Raw genomic sequence first — 16167 nt, 5'->3', positions numbered from 1 at the left:
ATTTTAAGATAGCTAAAATATCTAGTTTAATCGAACATAAGTACATAACTACAATAATAGAGAAGTCAATGATCATATGGTTTTCAGTTTTCACCATAATCCTTTAATTCAATAACTTTCGTAAGTAGTTTTGATATATCTCAATATTAACACAAGTACACTCTAGATATTTTCAGAATTCGAGTATATAAATAACTTGTACAACAATTAATAACGTACACATGCTTTTGTGGAATACATTTTTTGACCTAGTTAACGTTTAGAGTCTTGAAGGTGATAACTCAAAACATAAAATCAAATCATGTACATTATACATTATAGAATGAGAAGATTACAACATCAGAAGTTTGTGACCTATAATTGGCTTTAAACTAGAAAAATCCAATGAATTCGAGTAATGATAATATTTTCCGGAACCTGTCGTTTATAGTTGGTTATGGATCCTCTTCCATTTAGTTATAAGGTTTGGGTTCTAGTATTGCTGGACCAGCCCATAAAATTCTTTTAAAATTGGGCCTTTTTAAGGTTCGGGTTGAAGGAATAAGTTGGGCTCAGGCCCAAACAAGTCAGAAATCAGAAACAATAAACAAAGGAGGGAAAAGTTTTAGAATGATCTCAGCATTGGTAAAGAAAAGAAACGTGTGATTACAAGAGCAGTCCAGTTTATCAGCTTTAAGTTAGTGAGTTATTGGCCTTGTTGTTAGTGGGATAACCACTCGCACCGTCGCACCAATGCACCATACGTTGGTTGTGTTTATACCCACCACGTAAGTCCTCCATTAATTTTTGTGGAAACAATAATACACTTCTTATTAGTTGGTTTACTTGGAGATAAATTCATCTTAAGGCATGTTCGTATTTATTAAACTGAGATGAAATAAATATTTTAAGAGAAAGGGAATTAAGAACTAAATTGAATTGAACTGATTAGAGTTGAAATTAAGTTGAAGTGAATAGACCCTTATAATGTTAAGGTCACAAGGCTAAATCATCATAATTATAGTATTTGAGGGTGTGGATCACTTATCCATTCCCGTTATTTTTAAGTGCTTAGCTAGTAATTATCCCATTGAATAGTTTATCAAAATTCAATTGTTATAATTTGTACTTATTGATAATTACATATATTGTCAATCAAAATATTGCATTAGAATACGTTCGCAAGGGAAACGTATCATTTATTTAAATATGGATGGAGTATTATTAGACCAATTCAATTCATCTAGTTTCATTGAATTATGTCCAATTTTATATAATTCGTAAGTTAAAGTATAGAATAGTAACATCGTTCTCCACCTTAGATTCTTTCGGTATATGAACCAAATATCATTGAGTTCATTTAAGTAATTTTCTTTTATCTCGTGTCTTAGGGCCTGTTCTCGACCGAATTCAGCTGAACTGAACTGAGCTGAACTGAATATTTTATAAGAGAAGGAAATTAGGAGCTGAACTGAACTGAACTGAATTTCAACGTATGATAACAGACCCTTAATACTACTATACAGTGTTATTTCCTCTGTTTTTTCTTACTTACAACACACCTTTTAGGCACGTAATTTTAGGAGATGATTATTAAAGGTAAACGAGCGGATTTATCAAAATAAAATTTAACAAGAGGATTAGAGTAGAATTAGATATCACTTATAAATATTATTTTAAATAATTTGTGCGTTCATATTATATAATCTCAACCGTAAAATGCGTGTTACAAATCTGTGTTGCAAGTAAATAAAAACGAACTCAATTAAAGTTAATGACATTGAATTTAGATACACCATGACAAAACTTCCATTTCAGGCAATTCCTCCTCTCCACTTCGCCTCCCCCACTCAAGAGATAACCAAACCCATTACACCCAAACTCTAATTTTCTCTCTCCTCCCCAACACACTCTCTTTCATGGCTGCTTTCTCCGCCTAACAAACCTCCATTTTACATTAATTTCTCTCTCCTCTATCTTCTCTAATGGCGTCTACTCTCTGTTTTCCGGCGAATTCCGCCGTAATTCGCAACCGGAATTCGGTTCCTCAGCTTAATCTTCGCCAGTGTTGGCGCATTCGCTGCTCCTTGGACTCCGATGTTTCCGATATGAGTACTAATGGTCTGATTTGATTACTTTTATCTCAATTATTGACTAATTGCGTATTTCTGAGCTTAATTGTTTGTAAAATGATTTCGTATTTTATTTACTGCGAATTGTTTGAATTATTTGGTTTAATCTTTTGCATGATTGATATGTTAGCGTGCTATTTATTCAATGAATTTAGCTTCAAATTGTGTTTTATTTTGATATAGATTGAGTGAATTTCATCTGCTTTGCCTAGTTTTTGATTTATTTAATGAATGCTGTATTATAATGTTTTGTAGCTGATATATTCAGAGAAATTAGCATGCATTTGGAAAAAATCGAAATCTGGAAAAACCAAAATTATCCTTTGTATCAGAATTTTTGTTACTTTCTAGATTATTTTTGGCAAAAATCGAAGCCGGCTATGCTGTTGTGTAGAAATATAATTTTAATTATAAAATTAATGTTTTGCTAAGTTTATCAAGAGATGTCAAATTCAATTACTCGAGTAATTAGTAATGCGCGTACAAACATACAAACATGATTTAAGGATTATGTGATTGAGCTTTGGTAAATTCATGAGATTATCTTATTATATCAATGAACAGTATCTGATGCATTTTGGATTTAGGTTATCCTGTTCTAATGTAGTGTCTCAAAGCTAAACTGGGAGTAGGCGAGTAGCAGTACTTTTTTGCTTTGTGTATTCATTTAGGTTCCTGTCTAAGGTGTATCGTTCATTCGTACGTAAGGAGAAGTTTTCCTGGTTTTTCTGAGTTGAGTGGGAGAAATTTGAATAATCTTTAGATGTATAAACTTTGAGCACATTAATGAGATCGATTGTGCTCTCAATTTAATAATACATGAATTAAGTAAAAGATCTGAGCTGAAGTTCATTCTAGATGTAGTTTTACAATGAACCTGATTGTCATGGAGATCGAAGATGTTGGATTTTTGAAATTCTGGTTTGTGGTTTATACTGTTAAGTAGAGATGAATGCTGATTTCACATATAACAATATTTCTAGACTCCAAGCTAAATTAACATCTATATTTCAGGCATGTCATCATCATACCTCTTTCAGTATTCTTATTGTGTTTGTGTATGTAACTATCTATTCCTCCATGTTACTCAAATAAAACATCACCAACTCTGTAAAATTTGCTAGAAATTGAGAATTGATTAGCTAGTTTGAAAGATATTTACTTTTTTGAGGTAAGTATAGTTGATTGTTTTTTTAAATCTACCTTGGAATGATCTTATTGGCAGCTCCAAAGGGGTTGTTTCCCCCAGAACCTGAACGCTACAAGGGCCCAAAGCTTAAGGTGGCAATTATTGGATCAGGACTTGCTGGCATGTCCACTGCAGTTGAGCTTTTGGATCAAGGGCATGAGGTATTCAGCACCAATTTTTTTCTTGTACGCTAGAGTTCCCAACCAGTTCTGGGGGACAAAATGTTTGAAGATTCACCCATAAATGAATATGGTGTTTAATGCGTTATGTCTGCATTTAACATTGTCCTTTATACAATTGGGATCTTTAGATCATTTAATAACTGGGAGTTTGTCACATGTAATGATTGGGAGCCTAAGATCATCTTTTTATATCTCTACTCATACCTCTCACCCTTATATATTATGAGGAACATATGGGGCTATTTGTAAGAAGAAAAGTCAATTAACTTGAGCAGCGCCTTTTATATGAGGGTTATCATCAAAAGAATCTATAGGAAGTGAAGAAATCTTTGTGGACTCTTCAATAATTCCCATTTAATTTAATGTACATTTATTCTTCACAGGTGGATATATATGACTCAAGGCCTTTTATAGGTGGAAAGGTGGGCTCTTTTGTTGACAAAAAGGGAAACCACATCGAAATGGGACTGCATGTCTTCTTTGGGTGCTATAACAACCTGTTCAGATTGCTGAAAAAGGTGAACATCTTGTTTTGATGTTATAATATAGTCATACTTGATTTTGTCTGTTTATTCTTTTTTTACAGAGTACTTGTTGCTGATCTGGCATAGCTGGTCAGCTGTTCGTACATTTCTTCCTTTGGAAATCATAAACATTCCTCTATATGACAATAGACATAAGATGCTTTCTGATTTTATGGCGAATTGGCGAATGTTCTCCTTCGAGAACACGTTGTTCTAGACAAAAATCTATCTTTGGTAGTAATAACTTTCTACAATTTGGTATTGGCTGGATTCATTTAGTTATCGCTACATTATGACACTGTTTTATCATGTCTGAGACGAAAACCCTAACAGAAAGTGAAAATAATTCTTAGTTTTAAAGGTGCGCCTAAGTGCAAGGCTCAATTAGTCGCAAGAGCTAGCACCTTAGCTCTGCGAGGCGCAAAGACCTACAAAAGGGGTGTGCCTATACACTTTTTTCTAGGCCGCTTGCGCCTTATGTTGTAAGGTTTCAATAGGCGATGTATAAAATCATATTTAAAATAAATACCACATGACTTTACATCAGTCAGATTTACTTTAATACTAGATGAGAGAGAAACCCCAAACCCCATATTACCCAATTATATTTGAAGAACCCTAGCAATTGATCACATGGCCCTTTCACTTTTTTCTTAGAATTCATAATTTTTGTTACCTATTTGATTGAAATTAAAATTTCTTATTATATAAATAAAGTGCGCCTCACCTACAAAAGGCGCGCCTTCACCTTGCACCCTTTAAAACTAAGAAATCAATGTAATTGGTTGTCTATAACTTTGCTGCTTTTGCTAGCATTGACTTAGTGTTTTTCATTTTTTATTTCCTACTAGGTAGGCGCAGAAAAAAATCTTCTGGTCAAGGATCATACTCATACCTTTGTGAACGAAGGAGGTGAAATTGGCGGTATGTGTTCTGTATACTTTGTTTTCTGTCCCTTTAAATTCAATAAACATATCTCTAAGATTATTTTTTGCTCAGGTTAATGAAATTAAATCAAGACTGATCCTTTATGCGGAGGCCTTTATCTATAGCTTTTTCAACATGTAGATAATCGAAATTTAGTTCAATTACATGCTTTAAAATGATACTGTAATGTTCATTATGGTAACAAACTGTCAGCTATCTTGGTGATGAGATCATTAAATCTTATGTGAGACGTCTCAAGTTTAAGACACATGGTTTTACTAATCAGTAACCACTAGTTTTATGAAGAATTTAAAGGGAAACCATAATACAAATGTCTATTGGGTCACGTTATGAGTACTTGTGAAAAGCTAAACCTTTATGTATGTAGGATATTTAGATATATAGTATTTGCTCTAAAGACATAGTGGAAAATCTTCCAATTTGTCTATTCACGTAATGATGCCTGTGAAATGTGACATACTACTCCCTGAGATGCTGCTTCTGCAACATACTGCAACTATTATTGGATTGCAACCACGATTATATCCTATGGCTCAGATGGAGCCGAGGTCTCTTTGGATATAATAGTAGAATGATACAGCAAGATGTAAACACTATATAAGTTTTGATGTTTGACTTGATTAATTTGACAGAGCTTGACTTCCGGTTTCCTGTTGGAGCTCCAATACATGGAATACGAGCATTTTTGGCAACAAATCAGCTTCAGGTAACTACTGCAATAAGGATAATTCTAGTCCTATTTCACTTTCTACAAGAGCCTTGTTCTGTCAATGGTTAACATTATGGGATGGGGTCAATAATTCGATTCACCCAAATTGTATCCTTTCTAAGTTTTGAGTATGACTTAATCATGCACTTGAAATATTTGCAGACTTATGACAAAGCCAGAAATGCATTGGCTCTTGCACTGAGTCCAGTTGTACGTGCCCTTGTGGATCCAGATGGTGCAATGCAGGATATACGGAATTTAGATTCTGTAAGCATGTAGTGTTATCTTCTGCTGCAAACTTTTTCATCAAAGACCCGTATCAGCTTTTCATACCAGATTATTTTGAAGTTATACTTTTTCCCCTTATTTGGTGTTGTCCCTTGCCCATTAGCAAATTATTTTGTCTGTTATCCTTTGCTCAACTGCAAATTCTTTTGATTGTTATTCCTTTTAATATCTAAACATCAATCTATATTCCAATATGCAGATAAGCTTCTCAGAATGGTTTTTATCGAAAGGTGGAACACGTGCAAGCATTCAGAGAATGTGGGATCCTGTTGCCTATGCTCTAGGGTTTATTGATTGTGATAATATCAGTGCGCGTTGTATGCTCACTATATTCTCATTGTTTGCCACAAAGACAGAGGCTTCATTGCTACGCATGCTCAAGGGTTCTCCTGATGTTTATCTGAGCGGACCGATTAGAAAGTATATCGAAGAGAAAGGAGGAAGGTGGTGTATCTGTGAAGTTCCATTTCATTAGTTGATTTCTGGTCATTTGATGAATTGCTAACAACTACATATATGAATTCCCATCGCCACCATGACAGGTTTCATTTAAGGTGGGGATGCAGAAAAATTCTTTATGATCGATCCCCAAATGGAGAGACATATGTAACAGGACTGGCCATGTCCAAGGTTAGTTTCCTCATATAAAAAATAATTATTATGTCATCAGGTTTGGATCCTCATGTAGGTTGGGTCTGTTACTCTGTTTTCCTGCATCCAATTAGGTGCGGCCTTGTGCTCTGAATTATGCATTTTATGCTATCCTCTCTGCAAGTCAATGTGTCATACTGTCATGATCATATAAATTTTGGCTACTTATCTACCATATACCAATCATCCTCTATGTACTGAGGCTAGCTAGAACTCAGATGTGTCATTATTAAGACCTCAATTGTGGCCTGGAGAATTGGGAGGGGAAGAGAAAGGTATTAGGGTGGAGAGAGAAAGGAAAAGGTGTGGATGAGATAGTGGGTCTCACTGTCTCAGACTGCAGGTGAGCTTCCAATTCTCAACTCCAATGGGGTTTTGAGGAAAGTGTTCTGTATCATATGTTGTTAGCTGTTGGGGAGCATTAAACTATTGCTTCTTAAAATCAACCGGTTCTTTTGTCTAGTAATTTATTACTGTTTCTTTTTGAAGAGTTGCTTGCACCTTTGTTTAATATTAGGTGTAATTGTCATGTTCATCAATCTCAGGCCACAAATAAGAAAACAGTGAGGGCTGACGCTTATGTTGCAGGTAATCCCTTGCACCCTTTTACTGTGCATTGTGCTTTACATTTATGATTTGACTTAGATTTTGATGCAAATCCTGTATCTGCGTGGCAGCTTGTGACGTTCCTGGAATAAAAAAATTGTTGCCAGCAGAGTGGAGAGATATGGAATTATTCAACAATATCTATGAGCTTGTTGGAGTGCCTGTTGTCACTGTGCAACTTAGATACAATGGATGGGTCACAGAATTGCGGGATCTACAACAATCTAGGTGATGATCTAATTGGGTCTGGTAGTATAGGGGAGTTTTTATAAATCACAGTAAGAATATAAATGAAACCAGAATCTCATAAAATCATACTCGAGCTTTTCTGGACTAAACAAGTAATGTCTTCACCTCAACAACCATCACATGTGACTTGTGAGTTCGTGACACATATGATTGGTTTTTGTATGAAACACATGTACTTTAAGACACAAGTGACCTATTTGATATATGTGAGAGTTATGGGCGGCTATTGTTTTGAAATGAAGTAATGTATTCCATCTAATAGAATAAAACTATCTCATGCTAGAATCTTCCCTTACATGTACTAGAGAAATGAACATCAAATTCAGATTCTAAAATAGTTTAATACTTCATATAAAGTCGTGACTTTATGATACATTGGTGATTCATTTCATCATCAAAATTTCTGCGATGTACATTTCAGGCAACTGAAGCAAGCAACAGGACTGGACAATCTCCTGTACACACCAGATGCAGATTTTTCATGTTTTGCAGACCTGGCTTTGACATCACCAGAAGATTACTATATTGCAGGGCAAGGGTCACTTCTCCAGTAAGGAAACTTCTTTTTCGAAATAATGCTATACACTATCTATAGCTGTGGAAATATGATCTGATCTGCACCTTTATACTCACAAATTATGTTTTGGGGGGCAGGTGTGTTCTTACACCCGGAGATCCTTACATGCCATTATTGAATGAAGAAATTATAAAAAGAGTTTCAGAGCAGGTGAGTAAACTCTAGCAATGTACTGTTATCATTGCCTTGTCATAAGCTTTATCACGACTGCTGCGGGAAATTAAATTCAGTGTACTATCAGTTGTATGATCTTTGTCATTTGCAAATTCTTGTGGGTAACTTTTGTGTAATATTAATGTACATTGAATAGTTTTAGGGTAACTTCTAACCAAATTAGATAGCTTTTAACCTGCTTTGAGGGTTAGCTTCAAACCTAATATAATTACAATGTTAATAGTCCTGGGATAAGCTTTACAAGGATAAGTTTTATGGATTTGGTTCTAAATCTTTTAAAGAAAGCATCTTTATCAATAGAGATGATAGGTAATACGTAGTATCTTTTAATCATTTTAGGGTAACTTCACAACTTATGTACAAATTTATTGTACACCGGGCTTATAAGTTTGTTTTATTTAGCTACAAGCCTGTAATTACTCTTCAGAGGCTTTCAGTGTAAATTTTAAGCTGCTGACTAGTGACTTGACCTTTTTGCTTATATAGTGATTGATATTTGTTACGCATGGAAACACATGATCTGAGAGTCTTCTGTTTGCTTGCCATGCCAGGTTCTGAAATTATTTCCATCTTCTCGAGGCTTGGATGTCACTTGGTCATCTGTTGTCAAAATTGGGCAGTCTTTATACCGCGAGGGTCCCGGAAAAGATCCGTTTAGACCTGATCAAAAGACTCCTGTTAACAACTTCTTCCTTGCCGGGTCATACACAAAGCAGGTAATTGATGTTGATTTTCTGATTTTATGCATAAATGCATTAGTACCGTTTTCTTCTTGTTGCGACAATTTTAACAGGATAAGAATACTTAATATTGAAATCACCTGATTCAAAAATTCCTAAATTGAATCACCTGTTAAAAAATACCTATAATGATAGAATACTTGACTTCGTAACTGGCCCTTTTGACAGGATTACATAGATAGTATGGAGGGTGCAACTCTGTCAGGCAGGCAGGCAGCTGCTTACATATGTGACGCTGGAGAAGATCTGTTTGCATTAAGGGAGAAACTCCCTGCCATAGAATCTCTAGAACCTACTATAACTTCCCCCTCTCAGTTAAGTCTCGTATGATTATGCACATAGTTCTTAGCTCCCTAATTTTTTACCACCTTAATGCATTGTAATATTCTGGCAGTAGTCCCTCACTGATATTGTATATGTATTGATACACCGAACATGCATGCTCAAAATGTGTAATATAATCTGCATATTGCTTCATTTAAATCTACTAGTACTTTTTAAATTTCAAATCATCAGCGTAGATTGTGCAGAGCATTGATACTACTATGTTTCACAAGCACAACATTATGAGTTTATGACAAAAAAATCGAGAATGTAACATATAACAATAATATAACAAGCAGCTATTTTTATTCAACAAAGTATATGATGATACAGAATCAGAACCACAACATCAGCAACACCACGGCACATGAAAATGCAATGTTACAAACTCACAATGTGTAATACTTTGTAGCACATTATTTGCTTTCCGATTTCAACATCAGGAATCCTCCTTAGCAATAGCAGCCTTAGCAGACTCAAGATCTTCATCCAAAACAATGTCCCAAGGACCATCCCACTTAAGAAAAAACTCGGTATCTTCCAAATACTTAACTCTATGAACATCCCCAGCAGGTGTATACAGATAATCTCCATCACTCAGATCATACTTCTCCTTCTTACTCAAATTCCACACAATCTTCTTCCCTTTCATCACAAACAAATCGTGCCCGAAGCTATGATGATGAGCAGGCTCCACACTCCCCGCCTTAAACCGAATAATCGCGGCAGTCGGACTTTCCCTCACTATCTTCATCATCCCACCGGGCATTATCTCCACTGGCACAAACTCCCTGTTCTTCGCCAGGCAGCAAATGGCACACTCCCCTTCTGATTCGGGTTCCGATTTTCCAATCTTTGCCATCTCCGGGACAGACTTGTTGAGGAAGTCCTCCACTTCAGGGTCCCATTCCTTGTTGCCGGAAGCAGGGCAGGGGGACTTAAAAGGGGTGTTAATGAAGGTGTCAACGATTTCGATGGCGGTATCGGGTGGAGTTGACATGCCGGATACAGCGAGGACATTGGCGTTGTTGATGGAGCGGGTGTTCTTGGCTTCGTCGGCGGTGAGACAAGCGGCGGCGTAAACTCCGGGGATTTTGTTGGCGAAGATCTGGACACCAACGCCGGTGCCACAAGCGACGAGGCCGCGGGTGGTGTCACCGCCGGCGGCGACTTTCCGGCCGATTTTCTCGCCGATGGAGTAGTATGGGCCGACGCCTAGGTCTTCGACTTGGTAGTTGAGGGAGCGGAGGTGGGAGACGAGGGCGTCTTTGAGGGTGCAGCCGTTGGGGTCGGCGCCGGTGACGAATTTGAGAGGTTGGGTGGTGGTGGGTTGATCGGCCATGGTTGAAGGCTACTGATTGATGAAGTCAATGGAGTGAGAGTGTGAGATTATGAGTGAAAGAATGGAAATTTGTGGGAGAGTGTGGGTTGGAGTTTGGATTTAGAAATGACGTGTTTTTCCGTTTGCTTTCTAGATTTGAATCAAGTTTTTTTTTTTTTTTTTTTTTCTTCTTTTTTGGGTCGATACAGATTGGATTTGATTAAATTACTACGTAGTTTTTAACGTTTTTAATGTTAAGTTAAACATAGTCACGTGAGCTTTTGTAGTTGCAATTAATAAATGAAGGAAGTATTATATATGTATGAATATGTATGGTTACCCATAAGTTTTTTACGGGGCGAAAAGGATTGAGTTTGATTAAATTAGTTTTCAACACCTCTAATGGTTTTTTACGGGTCGAAAAGGATTGAGTTTGATTAAATTAGTTTTCAACACCTCTAATGTTAAGTTAAACATAGTTACGTTAGTGTTAAAATAAAAAACATAGTTACAAGTTTTTGTAATTACAATTAATAAATGAAGGAATTATTATATATGTATGAGTATGTATGATTAATACTTCCCCTATTATGGATTAGAGAAATTAATGGTTTATTAAAATTTAAAAGTGTAGCACTTAAAAAATTAGAGGAGTATGATTGTATGAGTACATTTGAAGGAGTTTGTTTAGGAAAGGTATAAAGAGCTCCATACATGATCATCTTAAATAAGCTCTACATAAAATTTTCATGTCATAATCACAATTTAAGATGATCAAGTATATTTGTACATAGATACAGAATACGGAGTACTCCGTACAATTTTAGGATGTTGAGCTATATCTTTGTGTGATTTGTTACTTTTCTTACCAGTATTTTAGATGTAAATTAAATTTGAATAGCCTTCTTGAAGTTAGTGAAAACAAAACAAAACAAAACATAATTGTCCTTATATTCATTCTATCATAGCATTCGTCATAATTTCTTCAAAAAGACTTGCGTCGACCTGGTCCACAATAATATTATTGTGGACCCGAGGTCTATACACACGCAACTGACATTATATTGAACATAGTGACCATTATTCTTAACATAGTAAACTTATTTTTAACCTAGTAACCTTTATTAAAACTACTACAACGTTTAATAATATTGTGAACTTGAAATATGACGCTATTACCCTAATTTTAACATAGTGGCCTTTATTATTCATATTGATCAGTATATAAAATATTTCATTACAAAAATAACCACTTAGGCATATATATTACCAAAATGATTTTTATTTCAATATAGTGACCTTTTTTTAATTATAGTGACCTTTTTTTTTTTCTTAATAAAACAACCATACTTTCTCTAATGTTAGTGGTCCACAATAAATTAGTGTGAACCAGGTCCATTTAAGAATTTATATAATTTCTTTTGTTTAAAGGCTTTGAATAGATTTTTTTTTCAAATTCATCTGATACTATATGTTCTTATAGATAGAATTATTCTAAATAAATTTATAAGGAAAAATTGCTCCCATTAATCTGAACTTTGCCTCGTCCGCCCAAATTAATCCCAACTTTCGTTTATTATCTATCACTCCCAACTTTAGGGGGTATTAATTTTTATTGCACCCAAATGACTTGGAACCGATTGAAGAGGTCAATTTTGTTGACTTGTCATTAGTTGCACACGTGTCGCAACCTGATTGGTTCAAAAGTAAAAAAAAAAAAAACAAAAAAAAAAAAACAAAACAAAAAAAATGAAAAAAAAAACTATACTAAACCACCCAATACCCAACGGCAGCCCGCAGCCAGCCACCCCCTTCCCCCGGAGCACCGGCCACCCAAAGCAACAACCCCATGCCCCCACCATCTCTCTTCTCTCGCGCACCAAAGTAGGGGAAAGGAACGGAACCCCCACGGTGGCAGAGGCCGCGCTCGCGACGAACATGGGCTGCTCTGTTCGAATTGTCGAACACTTGTTGAGGGCGGTTGCGGGTCATGGTGAAGCAGTGGGTTGCTAATTGGGGCAGCTGCGCGCGATTTGTGGTGATTTTGGTGTCGATGGTTGGGAGCAAAGGTGGTGCGGTGGTCGTGAGAAGGGTTGATTGCGGTGGTGATTGCTAATAATAGGTGCAACGAGAACAGGGATGGGGAAGATTAGGTGGGTTTTTCAGGGCGGGAGAGTGGTGGGCGCCGTTTTCCGGCAGCGGTGGAGAGTTTTTTGGGGGTGGGGGTGGGGGAGGGGTGTTTACCGGGATAGGGGTGGGGGCTGGGTTTGGTAATTTTTTTTAATTTTTGTTTTTTTTTTAATTTTTTTTGGACCTATCACGTGAGGACACGTGTCTGGTGACTTGCTATATCAGGTTAGATGACCGGTTGGGTGCAATAGAAATTAATACCCCCTAAAGTTGGGAGTGATAGATAATAAACGAAAGTTGGGATTAATTTGGACGGACGAGGCAAAGTTCAGATTAATGGGAGCAATTTTTCCAATTTATAATCCCGTATCTTTTTTTTTGAAGGACTGTATCATTATTTAATGAAGATTTACATGCTGCCTTTTTTTAAAAGAAAATGGATACACGGAGCATCGTGCATCCGCCTCCATAGAAAAAATTTCACTATCACGTGTGCCCCTAATATATCCCTAATACTCTAATTTACGACTCAATTGCGGCTGTTTTATGCTAAAGAACCTTTCTTATCAAAGCCTAAAAAACTCTGTAAAACTAAAACTACAGTGACAGTAAATTCAGAAATCAGAAACCTTTGAAATTCTGTTGATCTCTTTCCTCTCTCTTCACTCTTCCCGCCATGACCGTAACTCTAGATAAAAACCAAACCTCAATCAAAAACCATTCCCTCTCCACCACCATTAAATCTCTCAACGATCTCGAAACCGCCAACGTCGAAAACCCAATTCAATCATCTAAACAACCCACAACCCCAATTCAAGAACCTGCAATACATGATGATCAAACTCAATCTTCCCAAGAAACACCAATTACGAGTTTTCGCTGCGGTGTTCGGCCAGCAAGTAAACTGAAACAGGCTTTAGAGTCTCTAACCGATGCCAAATTTAATCCAAAGGGTTTGGGATTGATTGAAGTTGTGGAGAATGGTTTGGAGATCACGGTTCGAAACACGAAAACCGGGGTTGCAGGACATCTTTGGTTCAAGTCCTCTGGTTTGATCAACTTTGAATTCAAAAAGGCTATGATTAACAAGATGATTGACTTGAATTGTATTCTCGATAATCTTGTTGATGCTTCTGCTAATGATATTGTCACCCTTCATTATCTTCATGGCTGTTCTCATCTCAATTTCATGTTTGGTAAGTATTTCTTGTAAATTGAGATGTCCTGTTTTTTATTTTTTAAAATTTCTGTAAGATTTTAATGCAAGTTTTTTAGTGGGTAATGTATAAAATTAATGTTTTTGTTTACTGATTTAAAGTCTAATTATTACTGTAGGAGAAAAAAGGGTTTTAAATGGTTGTGAAAATAGATTATACATTAAAAATTACATTATTGAATTTCTATAATCTGTGTCAGAAACTGAATGTTTATTAACGATCCTATAGTTTTCCTTATCAAAAAAAAAAAAAAAAAAAAAAAAAAAACACGATCCTTTAGTTTTAATGAAGAATATAATTATTTGCTGTTCTTATATGCCTAGTTTAAACCCCAATTACATGTATTTTACTGCAAAAAATTCACTTACTCTTCAATTTGAAATTAGGGTATTACTTTTTTTCAAAAAAAATTAGGGTACTACTTTGGGATAATTAATCAAGCTTGATACGGAGTATTAGGGTTCTCAATTTGGGGGTAAAATAACAAATTGGAGTAATTTATGAATCATTTGTGGTTTCCATTTAGAAAATTGCACATGATTTGTATGAAATTTTCCATAACTAATTTTGCAATTACCCTTCAATTCCAAATTAGGGTTTAATTTGGGGATAAATTAACAAACATTGATTTAGGGTTCTTAAATTGTGTTTTATTTGGGGTAAGTTGGGTGCAACTAGATTAGGTTTGAAATCGTTGGACGTGGGCCACAAACAAAATGTTGACAAAATCCATTTTATAGTGCATAAGGCATTTATTTGCAAAATGAATTATGAAAGATATTTCCCTACAAATTTTCCTTAAATTTCGATTGAATTTGTGACAGACTCAAATTTATACAAGATGTTGCGAAAATTATTGTAGGCGGATATTGATAGGCTAGGGGTTATTTAGATTGATAGTTCATTAGCTAAACGGAGTTTGGTTAGTAGCAGATTGTCACTCAAAAACAACTAATCTTTTGTGGTACACATATCCTGTCATTTGTTCATGCTCTTCATTCCCTAAGTCAGTGATCAAATGTTAGTTTTTCTATCAGCAAGTTCAGATATGTATGCTGAACTTTTGATGATTTATTTCAGGAAATGCTTCTCCTAGACACTTTGCTGTGGATTTACTCGAAATGGATGCTAGCTTCGAGAAATTTCCCAACATTACTTTCGCCTGTGATGCTGTCATACTAAGTGAACAATTCAGGGACATAATTCAAGCATTTCAGGATATTGAAAAACCTAGAATAGGTATGAGCTAGCTTCAATCTCATTTTCTTTCCTTTGTTATCAATCACTACTTCAGTAGTTAAGTACAGGCCTGAACTCTTAACTTGTTTGTTTGTTTCTTTCTTAACACATGTACCAGGTTCACTGGAAATATCGGACAAGGTTTTTACCGTCTCAGTAGGAAAAAGAGATTGGCGGCTGATGTATGAAAAGGTACACTTAAACAGCTAAAATTTGGATTCCGATTATGTCTGCAGAAGCCAAGGAAATAATTTCAGTACTGTACTTTTGATTGCAGGTTAATGGTATTAGGGGAATGGCACCAAACATGGTGCATCAGGCTTGGTTACGATTGCATCATCGTGAGTCTTTAAAGAAGGCATCGTTCATAGCAGCAGGGCTTCTTCTGTGCCTTGTTACTGACCCATTCGAGCAGATCATGCTGCGATTCAACCTCCGAGAGCTAGGAGATTTGGTATTCATCAGCAGAGCTGAATATATCATTTTTGACGTCAATGGTTCACCTGGACTTCACCTTTTAGCTTCTGCTGCCTCACTAATGTAATAGATGGAGTTGAGAAGCTGAAAATGCTTGGCATACGTACATACATATAATCCTAAACAGAACATAGCTTCTTGTTACAGAATGTTACAGAAGAATGTACTCAATGTAGCATATTCATAGTAGCATATTGTACATTTGTACGTACCCTACAAATACAACTTTTAGTCGTTTTATGTCATTGTTTTTATGGTGTTCTGCATAAAAAAATGAAGTTTAAGTGATCAATAGTTCAATACTTGGCACCCATCTCATTTATCATTAGACACTATATTGTACATAACAGTGATAACACAAGTGCCATCATGAATACCTTATTGTTGGTCACTTTTTCAGAAAGATGTGTTTGTTCATTCTTGCGAGTCAGTTATAATTTTGTACATTTAGATTAAAATTGATGAGAGTGAGGGATAACTCAAGTTATTAAAGCTTCCCTCTCGGTTCTAG

General features: G+C 35.9%; 2 protein-coding genes and 1 pseudogene across 2 annotated transcripts; 2 read left to right on the top strand and 1 right to left on the bottom strand.

Moving 5' to 3' along the window:
- Positions 1–1794: 1794 nt before the first annotated feature.
- On the top strand, positions 1795–9431 carry LOC145628895 (zeta-carotene desaturase, chloroplastic/chromoplastic-like). The gene is made up of 14 exons (XM_081681328.1): positions 1795–2100; positions 3337–3461; positions 3866–4000; positions 4858–4930; positions 5587–5660; positions 5826–5930; positions 6151–6395; positions 6494–6581; positions 7148–7190; positions 7280–7436; positions 7879–8007; positions 8112–8184; positions 8760–8924; positions 9117–9431. Exons 1-14 carry the CDS (start codon positions 1965–1967, stop codon positions 9276–9278), a joined length of 1710 nt encoding a protein of 569 aa, XP_081537454.1. The 5' UTR covers positions 1795–1964; the 3' UTR covers positions 9279–9431.
- A 119-nt stretch (positions 9432–9550) lies between these two features.
- On the bottom strand, positions 9551–10718 carry LOC145628896 (DNA damage-repair/toleration protein DRT102 pseudogene; annotated as a pseudogene).
- Positions 10719–12021: 1303 nt separating this feature from the next.
- On the top strand, positions 12022–15723 carry LOC145627638 (uncharacterized). Its single transcript, XM_081680002.1, has 4 exons — positions 12022–13919; positions 15021–15179; positions 15298–15371; positions 15457–15723. Exons 1-4 carry the CDS (start codon positions 13400–13402, stop codon positions 15721–15723), a joined length of 1020 nt encoding a protein of 339 aa, XP_081536128.1. The 5' UTR covers positions 12022–13399.
- The last annotated feature ends 444 nt before the right edge of the window (positions 15724–16167 follow it).

This window comes from Chenopodium album, chromosome 4 (assembly GCF_948465745.1).
Source record: "Chenopodium album chromosome 4, dcCheAlbu1.1, whole genome shotgun sequence".
NCBI lineage: Eukaryota > Viridiplantae > Streptophyta > Magnoliopsida > Caryophyllales > Amaranthaceae > Chenopodium > Chenopodium album.
Note: the sequence above shows the minus strand (reverse complement) of the source record. Positions and strands in the feature narration are given on the sequence as shown.

Bases quoted from the DNA above. Each gene is read 5' to 3' on its own strand.
- LOC145627638 (XM_081680002.1), top strand. From the start codon at position 13,400: ATGACCGTAACTCTAGATAAAAACCAAACCTCAATCAAAAACCATTCC. The intron at 15,180-15,297 runs GTATGAGCTAGC...CACATGTACCAG, and splicing joins TATTGAAAAACCTAGAATAG to GTTCACTGGAAATATCGGAC. The intron at 15,372-15,456 runs GTACACTTAAAC...TTTTGATTGCAG, and splicing joins GGCGGCTGATGTATGAAAAG to GTTAATGGTATTAGGGGAAT.
- LOC145628895 (XM_081681328.1), top strand. From the start codon at position 1,965: ATGGCGTCTACTCTCTGTTTTCCGGCGAATTCCGCCGTAATTCGCAAC. The intron at 4,931-5,586 runs GTATGTGTTCTG...TTAATTTGACAG, and splicing joins CGAAGGAGGTGAAATTGGCG to AGCTTGACTTCCGGTTTCCT. The intron at 7,437-7,878 runs GTGATGATCTAA...TGTACATTTCAG, and splicing joins CGGGATCTACAACAATCTAG to GCAACTGAAGCAAGCAACAG.